The sequence below is a fragment of the Mustela lutreola genome, chromosome 7, assembly GCF_030435805.1.
Source record: "Mustela lutreola isolate mMusLut2 chromosome 7, mMusLut2.pri, whole genome shotgun sequence".
In the NCBI taxonomy this organism is placed as follows: Eukaryota; Metazoa; Chordata; class Mammalia; order Carnivora; family Mustelidae; genus Mustela; species Mustela lutreola.
The window spans coordinates 41,035,197-41,056,823 of NC_081296.1; the positions used below are offsets into that span (position 1 = coordinate 41,035,197).

General features: G+C 46.7%; 1 protein-coding gene across 2 annotated transcripts in view; it reads left to right on the forward strand.

Moving 5' to 3' along the window:
* Positions 1-21,627, forward strand: part of THSD4 (thrombospondin type 1 domain containing 4) — a 564,345-nt gene that overhangs the window by 114,029 nt on the left and 428,689 nt on the right. For both annotated transcript variants that reach the window (XM_059180552.1, XM_059180551.1), the window contains one exon: positions 5,266-5,368. In XM_059180552.1, coding sequence (XP_059036535.1) covers positions 5,266-5,368 — 103 coding nt within the window. The remainder of the gene's footprint in view (positions 1-5,265; positions 5,369-21,627) is intronic.

Below are 21,627 nucleotides of genomic sequence, written 5' to 3' on the forward strand. Positions count from 1 at the left end.
ATGAAATGTATTTGAAAAATGTGCTGGATAATTTCTAAGCAATGTTGATCCATGGTTGTATTATTCTGCAGCTAGAAACCCAAACCCCTTTTTCCAGCTGGGGAAGGGAGAGGGGAATGTTTACTCAGAACACCTATCTGTCAGCCACTTGAAGCTTCTGGAACTGCCGGAATCATCTTTGATGTCCACTTAGATTCCAGCTCAGCTGACATATCCTGAGCATTATTATGAGCTAGAAATTTTTTTTAAAGATTTTTATTTATTTATTTGACAGACAGAGATCTCAAGTAGCAGAGAGGCAGGCAAAGAGAAAGGAGGAAGCAGCCTCCCTGCTTGAGCAGAGAGCCTGATGCGGACCTCGATCCCAGGACTCTGAGATCACGACCTGAGCCGAAGGCAGAGGCTTAACCCACTGAGCCACCCAGGCGCCCCCAGCTAGAAATTTTAATGTATTACTAAGTCAAACTTCACAAAATAACCCTGCGGGATGAGAGTGCTGTGCAGGGTTGTTAACTACATCACATGTTGTAGGCTGGTCACTGGTCTTTTCATTGAATCCAGAGCAATGCAAAGGATAAAAACAATTCCTGTCTGACCCAGGAAGACTGCAAGGTCATGTTCCTTGGTGCCGCCTTCATTGGGGATGACACACTTTGGTCCACTGAGGAAGTGAAAGTAATTAATTATCAAGAGGTAGGTATGCGATCACCAAGAGTGGCCTCTTGAGCCATGTCATCTCAGATCAACCGGGGTCTCTAGGAACATAGCCCGAGTTTCCATAACACTCTTTGTAACTCGTAGCAACCCGAAACAATTGTCGAGATGGAACTTTGGATAGGGTCTCAAGTGCTTTATGAGGATTTTCAGCTCATTATATTAAAGTCCGTCTTCATTCCTTTTCCCATAAGAGACCAGTGGAAACATTGCTGCCTCTTTTGGGTGAAAGGAAGTCATTTGAAGGGAGGTTATCTCCCAGACACATTACAAGACAATGAAGCTCCGGTCTTTCCTAGCCCCATTCTGCATGGACTTGATCTCTATCCTCCCGGCTTTTTCCCTGTCCCACTTTTCTGGCCTGAAGGTTACAGGAATCTACGTCCATGGAAAGGATTAGTGTCTGCAGGAAATCTGCCCAAAGCCAACTCACAGTGTAAACTAGACACAGTCACCGATAAGATGTGGGTGACTCAGTCCATGGTATCAGGAAACAGCCCACTTAAAATGTAACAAATGTAAAATGATCTGTAACCTGGAAGTTTGAACTTCAGAGAGTCTGTTAAAACGAGAGGAGATCGTATACAGATAATAGTATGGCAAGTACAAACAGATGTAACCCACAGAAGACGTGAAGCCGAATTTCCCTGGCCCTGCTTGGTCCTCAGTACACAACTGCATGATCTTTACAGCCGAGGCCCCTCCACCAGGCCTCAGAGGCTGAAACCGACCTCGGCCGCTAGGACCTCTCGGGCAAGGAGTTAAGGTCCCCTTGTCTGAGGACCCATGCCAGATTCATTTTGCTGTCCTCCATTCTCGAGGGGCACCGTGGTGGTTACTGGCATGGGTTCAGGGTCCAAAGTGTGTGGGTTCCGATCCTGATCATTTATCAGCCCATGACTTTGGGCAGCTCCTTCAGCTTTCTGCTGCTTTGGCTTCCTCATCTGTAAAATGGGTATAATAGTTGTGGTGAGGCTGGGGTAGCGTGCCCGGCATTTAGTAACTGCTCAGTACAAGTGAGCTGTTCTTAACATCCTCACTGGCCCAGGCTTCTGCCTGCATCACCCTTACTATAATTTTATCTTAGGAACTCATGTCCACATTTGAGCCCTGTGAGTCTCGCATTTCTCCGGCCTGGGCTCGCTCCTACCTGCTGAGCGGCCCCTCATGTGGCATCCTGTGAGTCCTTGGGGGGGAACACACAGGGCGAGGCCAGGGTTCCCGGTCATCTCCAGCGGCATCTGCCCACGCTCAGCATGTGCTGGGTATCACAGGCAACCTGCTGGGCCCACCTGCCTTTGGGTGACTGGAGGTAGATTTGCTGCCTCAGTGCCTGACGCCCCACTGTGGGTCTGATGCCACATGAAGTCCCCCAACCCCCGCCTCAGGAGGTAACTGGGCCAGGCTCACATAAAAAGAACTTGTTAGTGACCTGGGGCAGGGTACCCTGGATGATCCCTCACAGGTGACTGGTTGACTTGGCAGATGTGTATGGTCAGAGTGAGAGCCTTAGTGGGGCATTAAGATATACCCTAAGATTATAAACTACGAGCGCACGTAAAGCTGGCAAAGGGCCGGAGTGTTTGGAAGGGCTCAGTAATGATCCACTTTTGTTACATAAATATTACATATTTATTGCAGAAAAATGAGACAATGCAATACACCAAAAGCTTTCTTTTCTTTGTGGAAAGAGAAAAAAATCTGTAACCCACCTTCCAGAGATAATGCTTTTAACCTTTCTTTCTCTATGGGTGTGCATGTGCACACACACACAATCATTTAGCACTTTTTTTTTTTTCACTTAATGGGTTGTAGACTACTTTATGTGTCATGAAATATACATTTCTATCATCAAGTACTGAGCATTTCAAAATGATTCTACAGATACTTTGGTTCGTGGTCCAGCCTCTTGGCATATTTTTGCTGGTGGAAGAGAAAGGGGTTAAGCAGACTGGCTGAGTTTTTGCGGTCTGTGGCTTCCAATTCTGATAACTGTCCCCAGACAAATTAAGGGTGGCTTCTGGCTGGAGCCTCATGGCAGAGCAACTTGGCTTTCCAGAGGTGTGGTTATCTGAGGAATAGGACATGTGCCCGCTTGTTCTGGTCTGTTTCCATTATGAAAAAAAAAATGCAACTGAATAGCTAATCTCTAGTTTCTGATTAGGGCCAGAGTGGGTGGTCAGTGCTCTGGGCTCAGTCCCTCTGTCACTGTGACCTCTGGTGACCTGTGCCACTTCTCCAGGCCCCTGTGTCTTCATCTGTAGAGTAAATGGTTGGATTTGATGGTCACTCTTCTAACACTGTGATTGCGTGTTAACTAATTCCGAGTAAGAATGAGGCTGAGGTGTGGCCTTTGGTTGCTGCTGTGGTCCAGTGCCAGCCGGCTGGGCCATAATCATTGAGGGAGTTCTTCAAGAATATATTCCTGGACCCTTTCCCTCCCCTAACACTGGGGTAAGGCCTGGGAATGTGCATTTTAGAAGATTTGATTGATTGATTGATTGATTTTTATGAGAAAGAGAGAGTTGGGAGGGGAGCAGAGGGAGGAGGAGAGAATCTCAAGCAGACTGCACTCTCAGCGCAGAGCCCGATGTGGGGCTCGATTGCACGACCCCGAGATCATGACGTGAGCTGAAATGAAGTCAGATGCTTCACCGACTGAGCCACCCAGGCAACCAAGAGAATCTGTATTTTCAACAAACCACTTGGCGATTCTTTCTCTTTGCCGGGACAGTGACTTCCCCTGAGCCACCAGCTGATCACATCCTCATTGAGCTCTGGTTCTGACCTAAGAGTTGTCAAAAACATCTTGATGCCAAATCCTTCATGGAGACGCCTGGTGTTGCCAGACGCCTGCATGGTTCTGGCTTGGGCGCCGCCATCGTCCCGGCTTCCAGAGACAGCCTTGCCCAGCCTGTTGGCTTCTGACTGATTGTCGGAGCTCAGCCCACCCTGACCGTTCACCGGGCCCTTCTCTCCCCACCAGTTTCTAGCACATTCTCTTTCCGTAGCTTCCTGCTGCATATGGTTCGGTTCAGGCTGTGGCAGGGCCATGACCACCCAGCAGCCTTACCCGACTGACCTTTATCAAGCAAGAGATGCTTTTCCTTCCACCTGTGTTTTTTTTTTTTATTAAGATTTTATTTATTTATTTGACTGAGAGAGAGATCACAAGTAGGCAGAGAGGCAGGGGGGCAGGCAGAGAGGCAGGGGGGCAGGCAGAGAGGCAGTGGGGGAAGCAGGCTCCCCGCTAAGCAGAGAGGCCTATGCAGGGCTCAATCCCAGGGTGAGATCATGACCTAAGCTGAAAGCAGAGGCTTTACCCACTGAGCCACCCAGGTGCCCCTGCTTCCACCTGGTTTTATTCCTCCTCTTGTTCCCTCCTCTTGAAAAGACCTGATGTTTCTGATACATACCGTAGATTTCTTTATAAATCCTTCAGGACTTGGTGTAACCTGATTAGCAGTTTATTCCAGAGACTTCTTATACACAGGGTTATTAATATTTAAGGGACCAGGTTCCTTTTTCTCTGATTATTAAGACACGCATGCACACAGGCGCGGGCACGCGTATGCACGCATACCCCACACTTAAGTAAGAGTATATGTAGGATTTAAGAAGGTAGATCATGCTTTATTCATGATTTGCATTAGAGATTCTGGTATTATTTTTATATTTCATATTTATTTATTTCATGTCATACTTTGCTCATATTTATCATTTATAGATAAGAAAGGATATTTTCTTAGAGTAATCTAGTATATCAGAATTACCTGGGTAGTTTAATAAAATACAGATTCCTGGACCTCTTCCCAGACTTACTGACTGATGATCCTTGGGGGGAGGAACCCAAGACTTTGCATTTCCCGTGAGATTTCTGGGTGATTATTTTGCATTCTAAAGGTGGGAGCTGTGGCGTTAGATGGTGGAGAGAATTTAGACAAGTTGGGCAGCGTGGTGGCCACCAGACCACTGAGCCTTAACTCCAGCTTCTGCCCTCCCTGGCTGTGTGGGTTCCTCTGTGCCTCAGTTTGCTCATTGGTGAAAAATCTGCAAAACTATCCGATTGGCCTCATGGGTCACCCTGAGGATTAAATGCATTAGCAAGTGTACTGTGTTCAAAGCAGTTCCTGCACATGGTGAGGATTCTGTACATGCTTGCTGTGAATCTGATCCCATGTCCAGGAATGGCACGAACAAAGTCAAACAGATGGAAATGGATGGCCTTGGCGGGGGGAAGGGAGGCAAGCAGACAAATTTGTCAGAAACAGAAGGTTTTAGTTACTGGTTTTCAAATGACGGTGCAAAAGCTTAACCTGGGGAGCTTGTTAAAATTTTAGTGTCCTTCCAAAGATTCTGATGTAGTAAACTTGGAAGGAAGCCTTGAGATCTGCATTTTAAATTTTTGATGCAGGTGATCTGCACGGTTTCAGAAATGCTGCTTTTGATGGAGGAGGATTGACATTTCAAGCTGGAGAGGTCTTCTGGGATGGGCCTGGGGCTCTGAGAAGACGCAGACACTAACTGCACATTTAAAACCTGTTTTATTAGGTGTGTCCAGAAAGCAGTAGAAGCATCCGGGAAGTCCAGTGCGCGTCCTACAACAACAAGCCCTTCATGGGCCGGTTCTATGAATGGGAGCCGTTTGCAGAAGGTAAGCCTAGACCCAGCTCTGCCCAGAAGAATTATTCTCGTCTCTTCCCCAACCCTGTTCCCTTCTGCCTGATGCTGGAGGAATTGGTGTGATCCTGATTCGACCGGTAATAGAGAGCAAAGTAGGGCCCCGGGACACAGGAGAGCCTGCCAGGCAGGTTAGCTCAGAGGACCCTTGGGCCATCTGTCAGAGAGATGAGGCATTGATAGAAAAAAAAAGCATCTGAGGCTGACTGGGTGTTGAGGGGGAGGGACAAACGGCATTTTAGGAACTGGGGCGAGCGAGAGGTTCAAACCAAGGTTGTGAGGATTGAGTGGGGGCAGTTGCCCTTTTCCTTGGTTCCTGCTCTAAGCTTGTGTGGTGACTTCAGAGGATGTGTAGTGTTGTAGAGTTGCCAGTTGTTTGGAGTTTGTGTGTATGGGGGGTGGTGGTTCACACTGCTCTTTCCAAAGCTGAAATGCCATAAGCAGGCATTGTCCTTGGTACCAAGTTTCCTGCTGTTTCAAAATGGCGGCAGGTCTGATTTTTTGACAGAATTCGGTAATACTGCTCTGGATCCCAGAGTCACTTTTCTTAGTTGAAACTGAGGAGATAACCTGCCTTTCAGATTGAGAAGTGTTAAATTCTGGGAGATTCCTTTCATCACAGAGAAGGTGGGCTCCAAAGAGGTGAAGGGTCAACCAAAACTTGTGGGCTTAAATACCGGCAGCTAAGTTGGCCAGAAGGGGAGAGTCCAGCCACCCTCAGTGTCCACTGTTGGCTGAAGGCAGTGACCAGGACTGCTGGTATTGTCCAAAACCCAGAGTGCACAGCCCTGCCGCCATGTCCGCGAGCTGGAGACATTGTCCTGGGAGAGGGCTTCATTAGTGATTTCATCACAAAGTCAATGCCCAGGGACGCCAAACTGTGGGAAGTCGTGTGTTGGTGGGAACCCTGGGAGACGACGGAAGCATTGATATCTGCTCTGAAGTTGGTTGCAAAATGGTTTTTGTCTGTGCATTTTCTTCAGAGGAGAATCTGTTCCCTTCTCAAGGATTCTCAAAGGTGTCCCATGACCTCAGAACTGTTAAGAACTGACCTGACTTAAAAATTGGGGTTACCAGATCTGAACAGGATGGAAGAAGAGATGAAACATAGTCAGTTGGATGCAAATGTGAGATTGGCTGGGAGGCTAGAGGGCAGACTCAGAGAGGATACCTGGGGTGAGGTTTGGATGCCGTGAATCAGAGCTTGGCGGTGGCCCTTTGATTCCGTCCTGAAAACCGTTGTGTTAAATGCAAGCTGCTGTCCTGATTTGGATCCCGGAGCAGGGAAAGGCATGAGTGGGATGCCTGCTGAAAGATGCACTAAGTATAGGGTTACGTCAACAGTACCATAACTGCTGTGAATGTTTTAGTTTTTATAAGGGTACCATAGTTTCACAGGATATTAACGTTAGGGGAAGCGGGGTGAAGAGCATTCGGGAACTCTCAGTACTATCTTTGCAACCATTCTAGAAGTCTAAAATGACTCCGAAAGAAAACATGTTTTAAAAGGCATCGTGCTCCCAGTTTGCTCGATCTTATATGCATTCTGATGAAGGTAACATCTAAGACTTGCTTTCTATGGGTGACTAGGAGTGCCCCGGATTGAAACAGTGTGCTTCTTGGAACCTCAGAATGTGTCCCTTTCTGGAGACAGGATTGCTGCAGGTGGAAGGTGTTGTGGTCCTGCCAGAGTAGGGGGGGCTCTTAATTGAATATGACTGGTGATCTTACAAGAAGAAAGGACACAGACTTCAAGGGAGATTGCCAAGTGACAATGAAGGGAGAGATTGGAGTAATAGGTCCACGAACCAAGTAATACCAAGGATTGCCAGCAACCACCAGAAATTACAAGAGGCAAGAAAGGATCCCGGCGTACAGCCAACACCTTGCCTTTGGACTTCTAGCCTCTAGAACTAGATTTCTGAGACTTTATTTATGTTGTTTTTAGCCACCAAGTTTGTGGTATTTTGTCATGCAGCCCTAGGAAACTCCTAGAAAGAGGAAAGAACTAGGTTCTGGATTGATTGAGGTCTGCCCACACATGAAGATCAGAAAGTGGGGGTGGTCCGAGCAGTAGCAGGGGATGTCCGGAGAAGTGAGGCACCATTTACAGTGAGTAAGCCTCTGATGGATCCGGGTCTACCCAAGTCTGTGGTTCTCTGTCCTAGCGGCTCCTTAGAATCATCAAGGAGCCTTCCAGAAATATCGACATCTGGGCCCCACTCCCAGAGATTGTGATTTGATGGGTCTAGGTTGCCCCTGGGGCATCAGGATTTTTCTAAAGATCCCAGATATTTCTAATGGGTAGCTGGGGTCAAGAACCTCTAATCCCAGGGGAAGGCAGGACCCCATAAAGGGTGGTGGCTCTAGCCTAAATTAAGAGACCAAATTGCGGTGGTGTTTATAAACTGCGAGATATATTGTGTTGGAACAACAACGGAAGTCCTCAGTGAACATTTGGAGATGAAGTTACCCAGGCCTTTGTCTGAGCCACACCCTTGCTTTACTGTGGGTCTTGGGTAATAGCTGCTTTATTGGGATTACCTGGGAGGAAGAGCAAATTCTTCCAGCAGGGGGATGTCTATTCGATTGTTTTGCCTGGAGCTGAAGCACCTGGCCAGACCAAGGCTGCATCGTTTGGGCTGGTCATCAGCCAGCCATGGCTGTCCAAGGCCCCCAGCTCCTGTCAGGCCCTCATAGATTTGGGTCTGGTCTCCAAAGCCCTGTGTATTGCCAAGAACTCTTCTGCGGAAGTATTCATGTATTGCAGCTATGTTCTGTGCATGTCCGCTGTTGTCTGGTTTACATTTGATTCTGCCTCTTTTGCTCTTTGGTTTGCCTTGATTTGGGCTGGACTTGAAGTGTGAGGCCTGTGAGATTTTTTTTTTTAACACTTACCTTAACATATATAGACAAAAAGAATGGGTTGATAGTATCATAGTAAGCTCCTTCTACTGATCACTTAATTTCAACAGTTATCCACTCATAGCCAATCTTTTCTATATATACGCCACCCTGTCTTCCCGACCCAGATTTTGGGGAACTATTTGGATTCACATCATGTGGCACTGTTCCTTGGTAGATAGAGTAATTAGAAGTCTTGGTTGTGAGTGACAGAAACCCAGTGGAAAGTGGGGATTGGGACACAGAAAAACAGATTCAAAAAACGTTACATACCTCTTGATCATAGGCCATAAGATTTCTTTTTTCTTTTAGTAACATATGATGTATTATTTGTTTCAGGGGTACCGATCTGTAATTCATCAGTCTTACACAATTCACAGCACTCACCATAACACATACCCTCCACAGCGTCCATCACCCAGCCACCCTATCCCTCCCACCCCCTCCTCTCGATCAGCCCTCAGTTTGTTTCCTAAGATTAAGAGTCTCTTATGGTTTGTCTCCTTCTCTGGTTTCCTCTTGTTTCATTTTTCCCTCCCTTCCCCTATGATCCTCTGTCTTGGTGCTCAAATTCCTCATATCAGGGAGATCATATGACAGCTGTCTTTTCCATTTGACTTATTTCGCTAAGCATAATACCCTCTAGTTCCATCCACATCGTTGCAAATGGCAAGATTTCATTTCTTTTGATGGCTGCATAGTATTCCATTGTGTATATATACCACATCTTCTTTATCCATTCATCTGTTGATGGGCATCTAGGTTCTTTCCATAGTTTGGCTCTTGTGGACATTGCTGCTATAAACTTTCAGGTGCACATGCCCCTTCAGATCACTACATTTGTATTTTGGGGGTAAATACCCAGTACTACGATTGCTGGTAGCTCTATTTTTAACTTTTTGAGGAACCTCCACACTGTTTTCCAGAGTGGCTGCACCAGCTTGCATTCCCACCAACAGTGCAGGAGGCTTTCCCTTTCTCCACATCCTCACCAATACTTGTGCTCCTTTTCCTGACTTGTTAATTGTAGCCATTCTGACTGGTGTGACGTGGTATCTCACTGTGGTTTTGATTTGTACTTCCCTGATGCCGAGTGATGTGGAGCTCTTTTTCATATAAGCTGTAAGATTTTGAGGACCAATAAGAATCGTGGTATTTTACAAAGTAAAGGAAATGCAAAATAACAGCAGATTAGAGAAATCAGCTACCATCTACAATGTGTTACTCTGTCTAGAAGATTCAGCATTCTTGGAAAATACTTACTGACATTAATATGTCTCAGGTGCTCGGGAGAGGAGCAGCCCGAGGTCCCTGATAATTGCATTTACTTTGACTTTGTTTCCATAGTTCTTTCTGCTGCTAAGATTGTTTTCTTGATTTCGTCCTTCTTCCTCTTAAATGACTCCCAGGCTGCCCTGCAGGAGGAGGACGCTGTTAATGCTTCCGCAGGGGGCTCCAACTTCCCGGCTGGATGTTGCATTGGGTTCTTGGTTTTGTTTGGATGTCTACTGCTACCCGCATGTGCCTGCTTCGAGAAACAGCTGCACTCACTCAGTCCAATGCCACATAGAATAGGAAAAGCAGAGGACACTCTGATAAACACATTAATTTTACCACAGGCCCCGTCTTCAGCCTTTAATCACATTTCCTGGATATGGCGATCTCTCCTGAGATAACATCTCTACCCCTAGACCTAAGACTGTAGAGATGTGGCGTCAGAGTTAGGGTGCCCACGCATCCCTGTGTGCCCGGGACAACAAAGGTTTATGCCTGTTGCCCAGTCGCCGTTCACCCTCCAAACCATTTTGGACAATAAATTACGCGGCCAGCCCCGCTAGCATAGGCCGCATTAATAGGAAGACTCGTGCTTAGATGCGGACTGTGGGGAACACGGTACCGGTTTTCATGCTCAGGGCACTGGGGTTGGGCAGCACCAGAGGCCAGGGTTTGCCGGGTCACTGTGGACTCCCCAGCAGCAGGGGTCGGTCTTCATCTGTGAATGATGAACTCAACAGCGGGGAAATCTAAAAGCCAGAGGTGAGGAAGAGTTAGAAGCCGGAGGTTGCTGGCTGGTCATGAACAGGCCATGGTATTTGTCAGGATTTCCTGGGTTAGGTGGCAGCAACAAAGAACCCAGTCCCAATGACTTCTCGAAGCCAAGTTTGTCTGTTGCTTGTGCTGCGTGTGTAATGGGGTATGTGTGCTGCTCCTCCTGGGACCTCCAGGCTGGCAGAGGCTGCCTGTCCCCTTATGCTCCCATAGAGGCGGGGACAGGGAGTATGTGAATCCCGCACGGATTCTCGAGGCTTCTGCCAGAAGCCATCCCTGTTGTTGCTGCTCCCATCTCATTGGCCAAAGCAAGTCACTTGTCATATTGAACTTCAAGGGTGGCGGAGGGGCCATCCCACTGTGTGTCCAGAGGAGGAGGAATGGACCCACCCTCATGACTAGCACAGGCAGAAAGCTGTGGTAGAATCCCCCAGATGCTTTCCTTAGACATCCAGGGGACTTGGATCAGGCTGCTTGCAAGACCAGGAGATTTTGTTCCAGGGAATATTAAAGGGGCCGCACAGCCTCCCATGGGCACAGGACCTGACTGAGCCTTTGAGTTCAAGTTCTTTCCCTTGAGTAAAGCTTGGAGGTGCAGAGATGGAATGTTGATGCCCAGGTGCCCAGCTGCCCAGCTGTGCCCCTGCTTCCTCCCCTGGCCCCGCAAACTGCCCTTTCATGGACACCACGTTCAGGCATGGAGCAAGGGCTCCCAGAGAGAAACACTCACAGTGTTATCACAAGTGTGAGCATGAGATGGGAAGGCTTGGGACCAAGTCCCGCTGGACCCGGGGTGAGGACGCTCATGTTTTAATGAAGCAGCTTCATTCCCAGGCACTTGGCATGCTCACCCCCACAGCCTAGGCCTCCTGCAGGGTCTGTAGTCACCATGAACCTTCCCAAGTGGACTGGACAGGCCTTCAGGAAACAAGAGAGTGTTTCAGTGTTGCCTTAACAAGATCCGTTCTCGGGCTCTCTTATACACCCTAGGGGAACTGGCAAGATGGGGCCATGTATATTTGGTGTATGCATATACACTGAGGACAAAGAGAAATCCCGAGGGCAATCTCCTTGTGGAAAAACAAAAAAACAAGGATTTTGGTTTTGTACGTGTTGAGTTTGAATGAATGGTAGCAGATACCAAGCAGAAAGTTGGGGATGAGATACTGATATTTAATGGTTGTTGACCTATATTTGAAGTCATTGGCCTTGGTGTGATCATTAAGGCCACCACAATGCATGAGACCTTCAAGAGAGTGTAGAATCATAAGGACAATGACATCAAGGAAGCAGCTTGGCAGTATGTCCACCTTAGGGAAGTACGGGTAAGAGGCTCAACTGTTAGAGTTGCCTAGGAAAGGCATCATATGCTCTGGTTTCATCTCCTCTATTAAGAAGTCTGCCATGCTTTGTAAGTTTCTCTTATTACATACACCACAATGAGGAACAAATGAGAAAGTAGGAACTGTTTGTCTTAATTGAGCACTTACTACATACCAGGCACAGTTGTAAGTGCTAGCTCATTTAATGTTCATGATAACCGTTCGAGGTGGATCCCGTTATCAGCCACAGAAGAAACAGAGTCATAAAGAGGTTAAATAACTTGCCAGAGTCACCCAGCTAAGCAAGGGAGAGAGCCATGTTCAAACCCCAGAGCCTGGCTATGGAATCTCTCCTATCAATGTGGATGGAAGCCAAGAGAAGGATTTGTACAGTGGTGAGCATTTAAGACCAGTCTTTAGGTACCTGTTTTCATGGCAAAAATCAACTGAGTAATTGAAGTTTAGTTTTTCTTAAGAAGCAAGATAGGAGAGAGAGAGAGAGCAAGAGAGAGCGCCAGTCAACACAACTGAACACTGCAAGAGGTCAAAGAGAGAATGAGAAGTGAGAAAATAAAACCACGATGGGCTGTTGGGAACACAACTGGGAATTAAAAAAAAATTACCATGAAAAAGTCATGTTGAGACTGTTTGCTAGTTTAAGGGGAGAGAGAAAGGTTTATTTAGAATTATTGAGAAACAAGGGTGTGTGCAGATGGAAAGAATGAAGCTATTGGAGAGGGATTTGGGGTTTAATAGAATGGTATCTATGAACCTCTCCTGTCCTAAAAGAAAAATAGGCATTTTCCTTTTCCCCTGCTGAAAGTATATTATTGTTTCTCTGCAAGGTATTATAATAAGAAAGCTTCTCCAGTGGTTAATAAAAATTCATTTATTCAAGAAAATGAAAGCAGTCATATGTCCATAAAAAAGATTTGTTTAAGAATGTTTATAGCAGCTGTTTTCGTAATAGCCCCAAAGCTGGAAACAACCCAGATATCCATCAACGGAACACTGAGTAAACAAACTGAAGTACATTCATACAATGGAGTATTACTCAGCAGGAAAAAAGAACACCCTACTGAAATGTATAAATACCTGGATGAAACTCAGAAATACTAAATTGACCAAAATAAGCCAGATGCAAGAGTACATTCTGTCTGATTACATTTACATGATGTTCTAGAACAGGAAGAATTAGGCTGGGGTGATGGAAATCAGAACAGTGTTTGCCTGTGGGAGTGAGGAGGGGTCAGCTGGAGCGGGACATGATGGAAGTTTCTAGAATCAGTAGATGTTCCTTTCTCTCTCCCTCCCTCTCTCTTTTGCTTTTCTTATTCTTCCTGACTGTGGAGGAACAAGACAATTTTAGGGAGAATAGACATTTTTAGAATCATCTAAAATTTGTTGGGCCGGGAAAACCTCAGGTCCAGAAGCTAGGCATCTGTATTAGTTACTCTTCTTCTTTTGCAAGCAATAGGCACTGATTCTGATTAAGTCAAAACAAAAGGATTTTATTGGAAGAATATCCAGGAAGTCAGAGAAATCAGCAGGAAGTGTGCAGAACCAGGCTTGGTGAGGGACAGAAATTGAGGAAGTTCTGGGAGTCCAGGTGAACAGAATTGATGGTCTTCCTTTGCGTGCTACTGCTGCAGTGGATACGTTCCAACAGGTTTCTCCACCCAAGATTCAAAGCCCTGGAAACAAGAGCTCAGTTGGCTTGGTGTAAGCCACATGCCATCCCCTTGGCCTGAGGGGTGAAGGGGTGGGTCGCCTGATTGACATTCCCAAAAAGGAAATCCAGATGCTGAACTGTAAGAATGGGGGTGGGAGTGGATCCTGAATGGCCCCAGCCAAGGTCTGTAAGAGAAATTCGTGACAAGTCAGGGTACCCACCAGGCTGCCAACTCTGATTTCATCCATAGACTCACAGGGCTTCTTAATACCTTTGAGGGATTATTGGAATTGGAATATAACATATGGGTATCACTCTTTCATTCTTCTTGTGGTGTTCACATTTCTAGAGATTTCTGCAGGTAGGCCCCTTACATATGCATGATCTATAACTGTGTGGGCCCCCCTTACTCCTGTACCTTCTGCCGTCATGATTCAAGTTGACCGGGGAGCATTTATACAGGGGCATGGGAGAGAGGCTGGGGTTCCGCGGTGCCCTTCCTACCCCACTGTGTCCAGTGTCGGGGATGGTTTCAGGGAGAAGTGAAGGGTTAGCAATGACTCTTCCCGCCACCCCCAGTCTCCACAGTCTGGGTCACTGGGCTAGGATTATGTGTGTGTGGAAAATGGCTACTCCTCGCGTCCATGCTGTGTTTCTCTCTCCCTCTCTCTCTCTCTCTTTCTTTCTGAAGAGTAGGGAGAATGTAGGAAGGGCGCACATAGGAATCATACCTCTCTGTTTGTCTTTCCCTGGGGAGTTAAAGATTTCGAAAAGGAAAGATTATTTGAGGGAGAACATCGTCCCTGCTGGAGGGTATTCCGGAAAGTGTAAATGATTCCTGTAAAAGCAGTTTCTTTCCTGGCACTTGAACTAGTGTCATTCTAAGTAATTAGTAAAGAAGAGCCTCAGGATATATTTCAACATCTAGTGAACAGATTCATCTCTTTAAGGATTTGCGACCTAGTGTGGAGCTTAACCCCATTGCAAAATATTAAATAAGGAGACTCAGTCCTGTTACTTCTCTCTTCCCCAAAGCTCAGTTTCCCACGGGGACTGCCTCCATCCCCATAGTGTGGCTGGCCCGGGTGGGCGTGGTTGGGTGTCCCCGGAGTGTTCCCATTCTACAGATGCAGGAACTGAGTCCAAGGTATGGATGATCAGCGCAGGGCACAGAATCAAATGGAAGGATCAGATTAAATGAGAACTTACATAACCACAGCCTGCTGAGCTGGGAGCAGGGCATTGCTTCAGGGGCTCCGGATGAATTTCTCGCTCAGCTCTGTGTCGCCAAGCCTGGACAGGTTTGTTTCCTCTACAAACAAACAAATGTGTTTTTACGTCAAGACCAACAAGACTTCTCCAGGAAATTCTGGGACTCTGCCTTCATCCCTTGGGCCCCCTGAGCAGAGGGCTCTTAGTACAGATCAGTGGGGACATGACCCAAAGGAGCCATCGGGACACTTTGTGGCACCTTGCGCGGACATGGAGAAATTAGTCTTGGGCAGACATTGAGAGGTATTCAGAATAAGAGGGTTTAGAGCTAAAAAGTAAGCAGGGAGTATGCAGTGTATACTTAAATTGCAAATTCAGCCTGTCCTTTCTGTATTTATCCAAGAATTCTCCCTTTATCTGCATAGCCCCTCCCCCCACAGCTATTAAACAGCAGCTGTAAATGTCCGTCTCTCTTTCTTCGAAATCCCAGTGGAACATTCCATGGATCAGTGGGCCTCATTTACAGAGGATTCAAGGAGAAATCTGTTGTGTCTCTGAGGTTGGGCGAGAAGAAGAGAGAGAGCGTGCAGCAGCATACTTTCACCCTGACTTCCTTCCCCGCCTCCTCACCCTGCCTACCCTACAACGCACTCTTGTGATGCCACCACTGTTTACCATGGGGTGCTATTATTACCTGACTACCCTTTGGAACCACACTGAATGAAAGGCCCAGTTTCCCCCTTCAGATATCTGAAAGCAGCCATCTTCGCCCCTGGGGCCTTGTTTGACCAGCCCAGTGAATTCTTTCCTCCCCTGGAAGGCCTCTGGATTGGGGCATGCTGTTTGTTTATCAGTGTGGCTGTTCTCTTTGGAAGATAGTATGTGAGTCCCACCACGTGGTCTCCTAGCCTGTGCCAGCCCTGGCTGAGTGTAGCTGTGCTGTGCCCAACTCAGGAACGAGGGGTGTCGCAGGAGTCATTAGTGAGGTCTTGCACGGGGACAGGAGGGGAGAGGGCCACACGCAGACTGCCTTTTTGCTGTCTGCACCATTTTTCAGTCTTTCAGACTGCAACGACATAACCCGTTTCGTTGCTTGAAAATTTAGGATGAGTCCCCGTTCTTTACTGAGCAGAGATGAGATCCTTGAAGCCTTCATAAAGTTACCGAGCTTTGCATAAGGGTCGCTACAAATGCCTGTATAAAGCTTCTGTAATCAGGGAAATGATGCAAATAAATCTGATGGACGTCTGTCATTGTATGCTCTCTCTAAAATATGTTCACATTGAACAAGTAAATAAAAACCAAGCAATAGGTAACTGGTTATCATTTCCCCAGAGAAGGCTTTAGGATTTTGCATTCAGCTGCAATAGTTGGGGACAGGCCCTATTTCCAAAATGATCCTTTATTTTTTTATTGTTTTTTAAAGATTTCATTTATTCATTTGAGAGAGTGAGGGAGAAAGAATACGAGTGGAGGGGGGGGCAGGCAGAAGGAGAAGCAGACTCCCCACTGAGCAGGGAGCCCAGTGCCGGGACTCGATCCCAGGACCTTGAGCTCATGACCTGAGCCAAAGGCAGATGCATAACTAACTGAACCATCCAGGCGCCCCCAGAATGATTCTTTAAATCAGGGATTCCTTCAGGAGTGCAGGGTACCTAGAGTGGAGGGATTTAGGTCGGGAATAATTTCTAAAAACGGGATTGCCTGATATCTATGTATTAAACAGTTTTCATTCTGCTCTTGGACTTGTACTTCCTGTCCGTACCTGAGGCTATATCTCCTCCAGCAAAACAAAATTGTCATCGAGGCAATCATCTGTATCCAGATTATCCTGCTTCCAAACCCAGCTCTCTTCAGCCTGGACTGTGGAGAGCACTTGTCATCGGATCTGGAGATCCCGTGCGTCACTGCCACATCTCTTCCCTGCAAACCCAGGCTGCACCAACAACTCTCTCTATTTGAGGTCTTTTCAATTTGAATGCTGTTCCCACTGAGTCCATCCTGGGATATGTTCCTCTTTAAGATACTAATTGTGGTATATATTATTACCCCACAATATAAGGCATTTGTTCGCTTGCAGCCATGTCTGTTCACATGGGAGAAATGTCTAGATTTCTTACGTGTCCCTCTCTTTTCTGTTCTGGGACTGTCACGTCTCCATTCTCGCCCCTGATGGCGGCCCCCTGGGGAAGGCACACATTTCTGGGCCCGTTGCGCCGGGATGGAGACGGTGCAGGTTCTGTCGCTTACCCAGGGCGCAGCTCAAGGGGTCATCACTACTTGTGGTATCACATTCCCACTGTTCAGCTCACCCGTCCATGAACCATGCTTTTTTTTTTTTTTTAATGTGGATTTTTTCATTCTCTGCTTTGAGGTGTCTGAATACACACACCCCCTCCATCCCCAACAACCTCTGTAAAGAAACCATGTCACCCCTTGTTTACAAACTTGTGTTTGGATGTTTAAATGGCTCAGGAGGCACCTGGGTGGCTCAGTGGGTTAAAGCCTCTGCCTTCAGCTCAGGTCGTGATCCCAGGATCCTGGGATCGAGCCCCGCATCAGGCTCTCTGCCCAGCAGGGAGCCTGCTCCCTTTCCTCTCTCTCTGCCTGCCTCTTTGCCTACTTGTGATCTCTGTCTGTCAAATAAATAAATAAAATCTTAAAAAAAAAATGGCTCAGAAGTCAAACAAGGGAAAGCTCGCATATGAATTGTAGTTTGGAACCGAAGAGAGCAAAAGCCAGGTAGCAGTTCTGTAAGTGGAAATGATTAAGAACTGACAGCAGCTTTGGAGCCCATCAACAGAATTTCCAACTCAAGAGTGCTACTTAGTAATTAATAAGAAAGGTTTAGGGAGACAGAGTTCTAGTTGTGCTCAGTTAAATTTTTTTTCCCTCTTAAATCTTGCTATGGACAGCATTTCAGCGTGGAGACAAGGAGAAGGGTGAGGGGGATGCCAGGCTGGGGAGGAAAGGCCGAATGGCAGTAAGGTAGGGGTGGAGAGAGCCAGCTCAGGCAGGGGTGGGAGGCGCAGGGCAGAAGAGCCGTGTCCTGAGTTGCAGGAGGCCAGAAGTCAGCAGCAGACAGAGTGAGAGACTGGCAGGGCAACCATAGATTTCACGTGGTTACTGAAGTCACCTTTGTTTTAAAATTTTATGGAGGGAGCCATCATTTATTGGACCGAGTCGAGTTTTGTCCAGGGGAGGGATGTGACGTTTCAGTTAATCCCTGAACCAGTTTTCATCTGAAGTCATGCTCTAACAAATGGTGTTGGGTTTTGTTTGTTTGTTTGTCAGATTGAAACAGGACAGTAGGGCTTTTGGTTTGGAGGGAAACTTACAGGAACTGGGATGAGATGTCTGCTGTGATCATGAGACCTGCCTGTCACAGGGAAGGGGAGAAAACGGAGGGGCGGGCTCTTCCCTTCCAGGCAATATGGGTCACTTCTTGATGCTGACGGTTAGAAAGCAAAGCATATCAGATGCGTACAGCCCACATTCCACTTGTCCTTAAGGTTACACCAATACTCATCATGTAAGAGCTTTGGCCCTTGTCCGGTGAGTGTGTGGCTGTGGGCGGCTTGGCGTACTTAGCAGGGCCCCGTCCATCAGTCGTGATGTCTTGTCCCCCACGCGGTTGCCGTGTTTGTTGAAGCTGGCTCTAGAGGTTGTATGGAGAGTGGAAGAAACCTGCTCTCAAACTCTTGGTGAGAAACGCTATCTTTAGAAAGCCTTTGGCCTGTTCTTAGAATTCCAAGGAGGACTCGAGCTCCTGACGTTTACGATGGTGGTCTTTCTCCTGTGTCTGTGCTCATGTCTCCAAGCAGGGAGTGCCGAGGGGCATCTGGGGTATCAGCTGTCCCACCCTGGCCCCCTGGACTTCTGGGGCCTCTGCCCTTGCAATCAGCTTGTGTGGCGTCCGGCCTCACAGGGTCGGACAAGGGGCTCTCCAGTGAAACTGTGCGTTGGGACTGGACAAGCGATGTCAAGTTCATGCAGAATAGGAAGGTGCACCTTTTCTCCTTTAAAAGCAATTTTTGCCACACTGTGTTGGCGTTGATTTATGAGCCACCTTCTCTTTTGTGTGAGAGGTAGCCTTGGGGGCAGCAGGAAGAGCAGCGGGCAGAGGACACAGCCCCAGGTCCCCGGGACCGCAGTAAGAAGATACTTCCTCCTCCTCTGAGAGTCCAGTGACACGATGTGTATAAAGCACGTGGGTAAAGTTTGCAGGGTCTGCTGCTGATAACCTCGGTCCTGCCTGGAGCCCGGCGACCTCCAGGCGGAGTCTGGAGAGGTCAGGCATACGGGACATACGCAGTTATCAGGAAAGGCATTCCAGGCAGAGGGACCAGGGCAAGCATAGGTGCAAGGCCGGAAAACACAGAATGGGGGCAGGGGGCATCAGGGAGTATATTTTGGCTGGAGCAAAGGATGTGTAAAGGGAAGAAGTGCAGGGTAAGGTTAGGCTAGAAGTTCGGGGCCAGATTATGGAGGGCCTGAAATAGGAGGCTAAGGAAATTGAACTCGATTTTCCAAGCGGTGAGGAGCTATTGGGGTTTTTAAGCAGGGGAGTAACTTGATCAGAGTTGAACTGAAGGAAAATTAATCTGGCAGCAAAATGCTGGAACAAGAAAGGGGTATAAATAAATAAATAATTTGGAAATCTGGCAGGAGTGTTTTCAAATATGTTCTGAAATGTATAAGCTGTATATTTTGAAATGATAATGTCTGTCTTGTTCTTTTTTTGCCCCCGCACGGCAGCCAGTTTTTTTTTTCATGCTCTCTCTTTTCTTTCTTTCATTTCTCTTCCTGTCTCATTTGCTCATGCTTTCTCTTTGTCCTGCCTGTTTTTTGTGGTTAGCGGCATTTGGGGTGGTGGTGGGGGCGGTTTCAACTCCAGTCAGAGGCTGAGCGTCCCAGGACAGTGTTTCGAGAACGTCCAGCTGCTGGACTCCGTGCGCAGTGTACCGACTATGACTGGGCTCCATTCTGAAGGCAGAGAAGCCATCCAACTGTGATTTTCACCAACCCCAACCACACAAAGTATAGGTATTTTGAATGAGTAGGCAAATTCCTGTCATTCCTGGGGCCAAGGTTTCTATAATCACATTTTCGGGACTCATCACCAAAAAGTGCAGCAGAGTTCTGAAACTCTTGGGTTAGCAAGAACAGCGGGATTTCTGTGGGTTCTGTAGATAGGGCCCCTGCCGCAGCCCATGCAAACTTCATGAATGTGTAGATCCTCAGTGTTTGTGGATTTCGCTTGCAGGTGTGTGAGTCTCTGTGTTCTCCTGAGGGTCCGTGTCATGAGTCTGACTGAGATACGGCTCTGAAAAGTCTGTCTTGCAAGATACATGTACGGAGAAGGGTCATTTAGCTTTGCTATTCCCTGCTTACTTGTGCACTGGCAATAATGCTCATTAATTAATGAGAAAATTTTTTTTTTTTTTTGTAAGAAATGACAGCCGAGTGAGAGATACACCTCAAGTGAAATGTGAAAGTGTGATTCATTTGTAGTGTGTAGCATATAAATTTCCTGGGAACAGGAAATGTACATGACTCTCTGTAGACGTGTGATTCGCAAGAAAGCTAGGAGCCTCTATAAACATTTTTGTATTTGTGAATCTGGGAATTCAAGAAGGTTCCGGTTTTATGCCTCAGGAATGTCAGGAGTCTGCTGTAAATCCAAACTCACAAAACAGATAAATTATTGAGTGACCATTCAAATTACAAAACGATCTTTCATTTTATTAATTATTTATTGCTTGTTTACCTTAGAGAAGCCTTTTTGTAAATGCAGTTAGTATTTGATTTACAGAAATTCAGTGTATGCAGCTGTGCCTGCATATATGTATTGCATTAAGTGGAATCTTGTTTTCATTTCTTAATTCAAAATTAGGAAATTTTAAGATACTCATTTCTCCACTTTGAAAAATCAATTTGCATATATGAAAGGTATTTGTTTTGTAATCACTCCTTTGTTTTTTAGGACAAGGAGTTTGCATTGATGATTCTACTTTTCTTTCTTTCTTTTTTTTTTTTTAAGATTTTATTTATTTATTTGACAGAGATCGCAAGTAAGCAGAGAGGCAGGCAGAGAGAGAGGAGGAAGCAGGCTCCCTGGTGAGCAGAGAGCCCGATGTGGGGGCTCGATCTCAGGACCCTGGGATCATGACCTGAGCCGAAGGCAGAGGCTTTAACCCACTGAGCCACCCAGGCACCCCGATGATTCTAGTTTTCAAATCTGTTTAATAAAAAGGTTCTTTTTTGTGATGCTCACTCATTTCCATATTAACTGTCTTTTGGCTTAGAACCTAGAATAACCTTTAAAGCCCTGACTCTGATGGTTACCTGTTCTGGGACCAAAGGCCTCAGATTCTCTATCAAGAAAATGGAGCTGGGCCCCTGGGTGGCTCAGTGGGTTAAGCCTCTGCCTTTGGCTCAGGTCATGGTCTCAGGTCATGGTCTCAGGGTCATGGGATCGAGCCCCACATCAGGCTCTCTGCTCGGCAGGGAGCCTGTTTCCGCCTCTCTCTGCCTGCCTCTCTGCGTACTTGTGATTTTTCTCTGTCAAATAAATAAATAAAATCTTTAGGAAAAAATGGGGCTAATAGTAATATCCCCTCGAAGGTCTTTGAAAGATTAAGTGAACTAATTCATGAGTCTTGTACCCAGTAGGTGCTCAGTGAATGTTAGCTATTATAATATTACTCTTATTTTTTCCAGTCCCAGAGATGTGATCAGTAAACTCAAGCTGAGCAGCTTTTTATCTCCAAATGAGTGTTTTGCACTCAGCTTCTGTTCTGTATTTCAATTATTATACATTTCCCCAAATGAGGAAATTTTGGGCATCTCACTGAAACCACTGGTGGCTAGAGGCATGGGAGACCCTGTGTTATGGGGGGCTTAAAGTGCTTTGAAGGTTCACTGATTTATGGTATCGCTAGGCAGCCGTACCATAGCCTGAGAAAGAAGGAAAAGGGAGAGAAGGGGGAAGAAGAGAGGAATATGCGTTACTTTTAGGTAAGTGTTAGGTTGTTCCTGGTGTTTGTCACTGTTCTATTTCCAGAAGTAGCC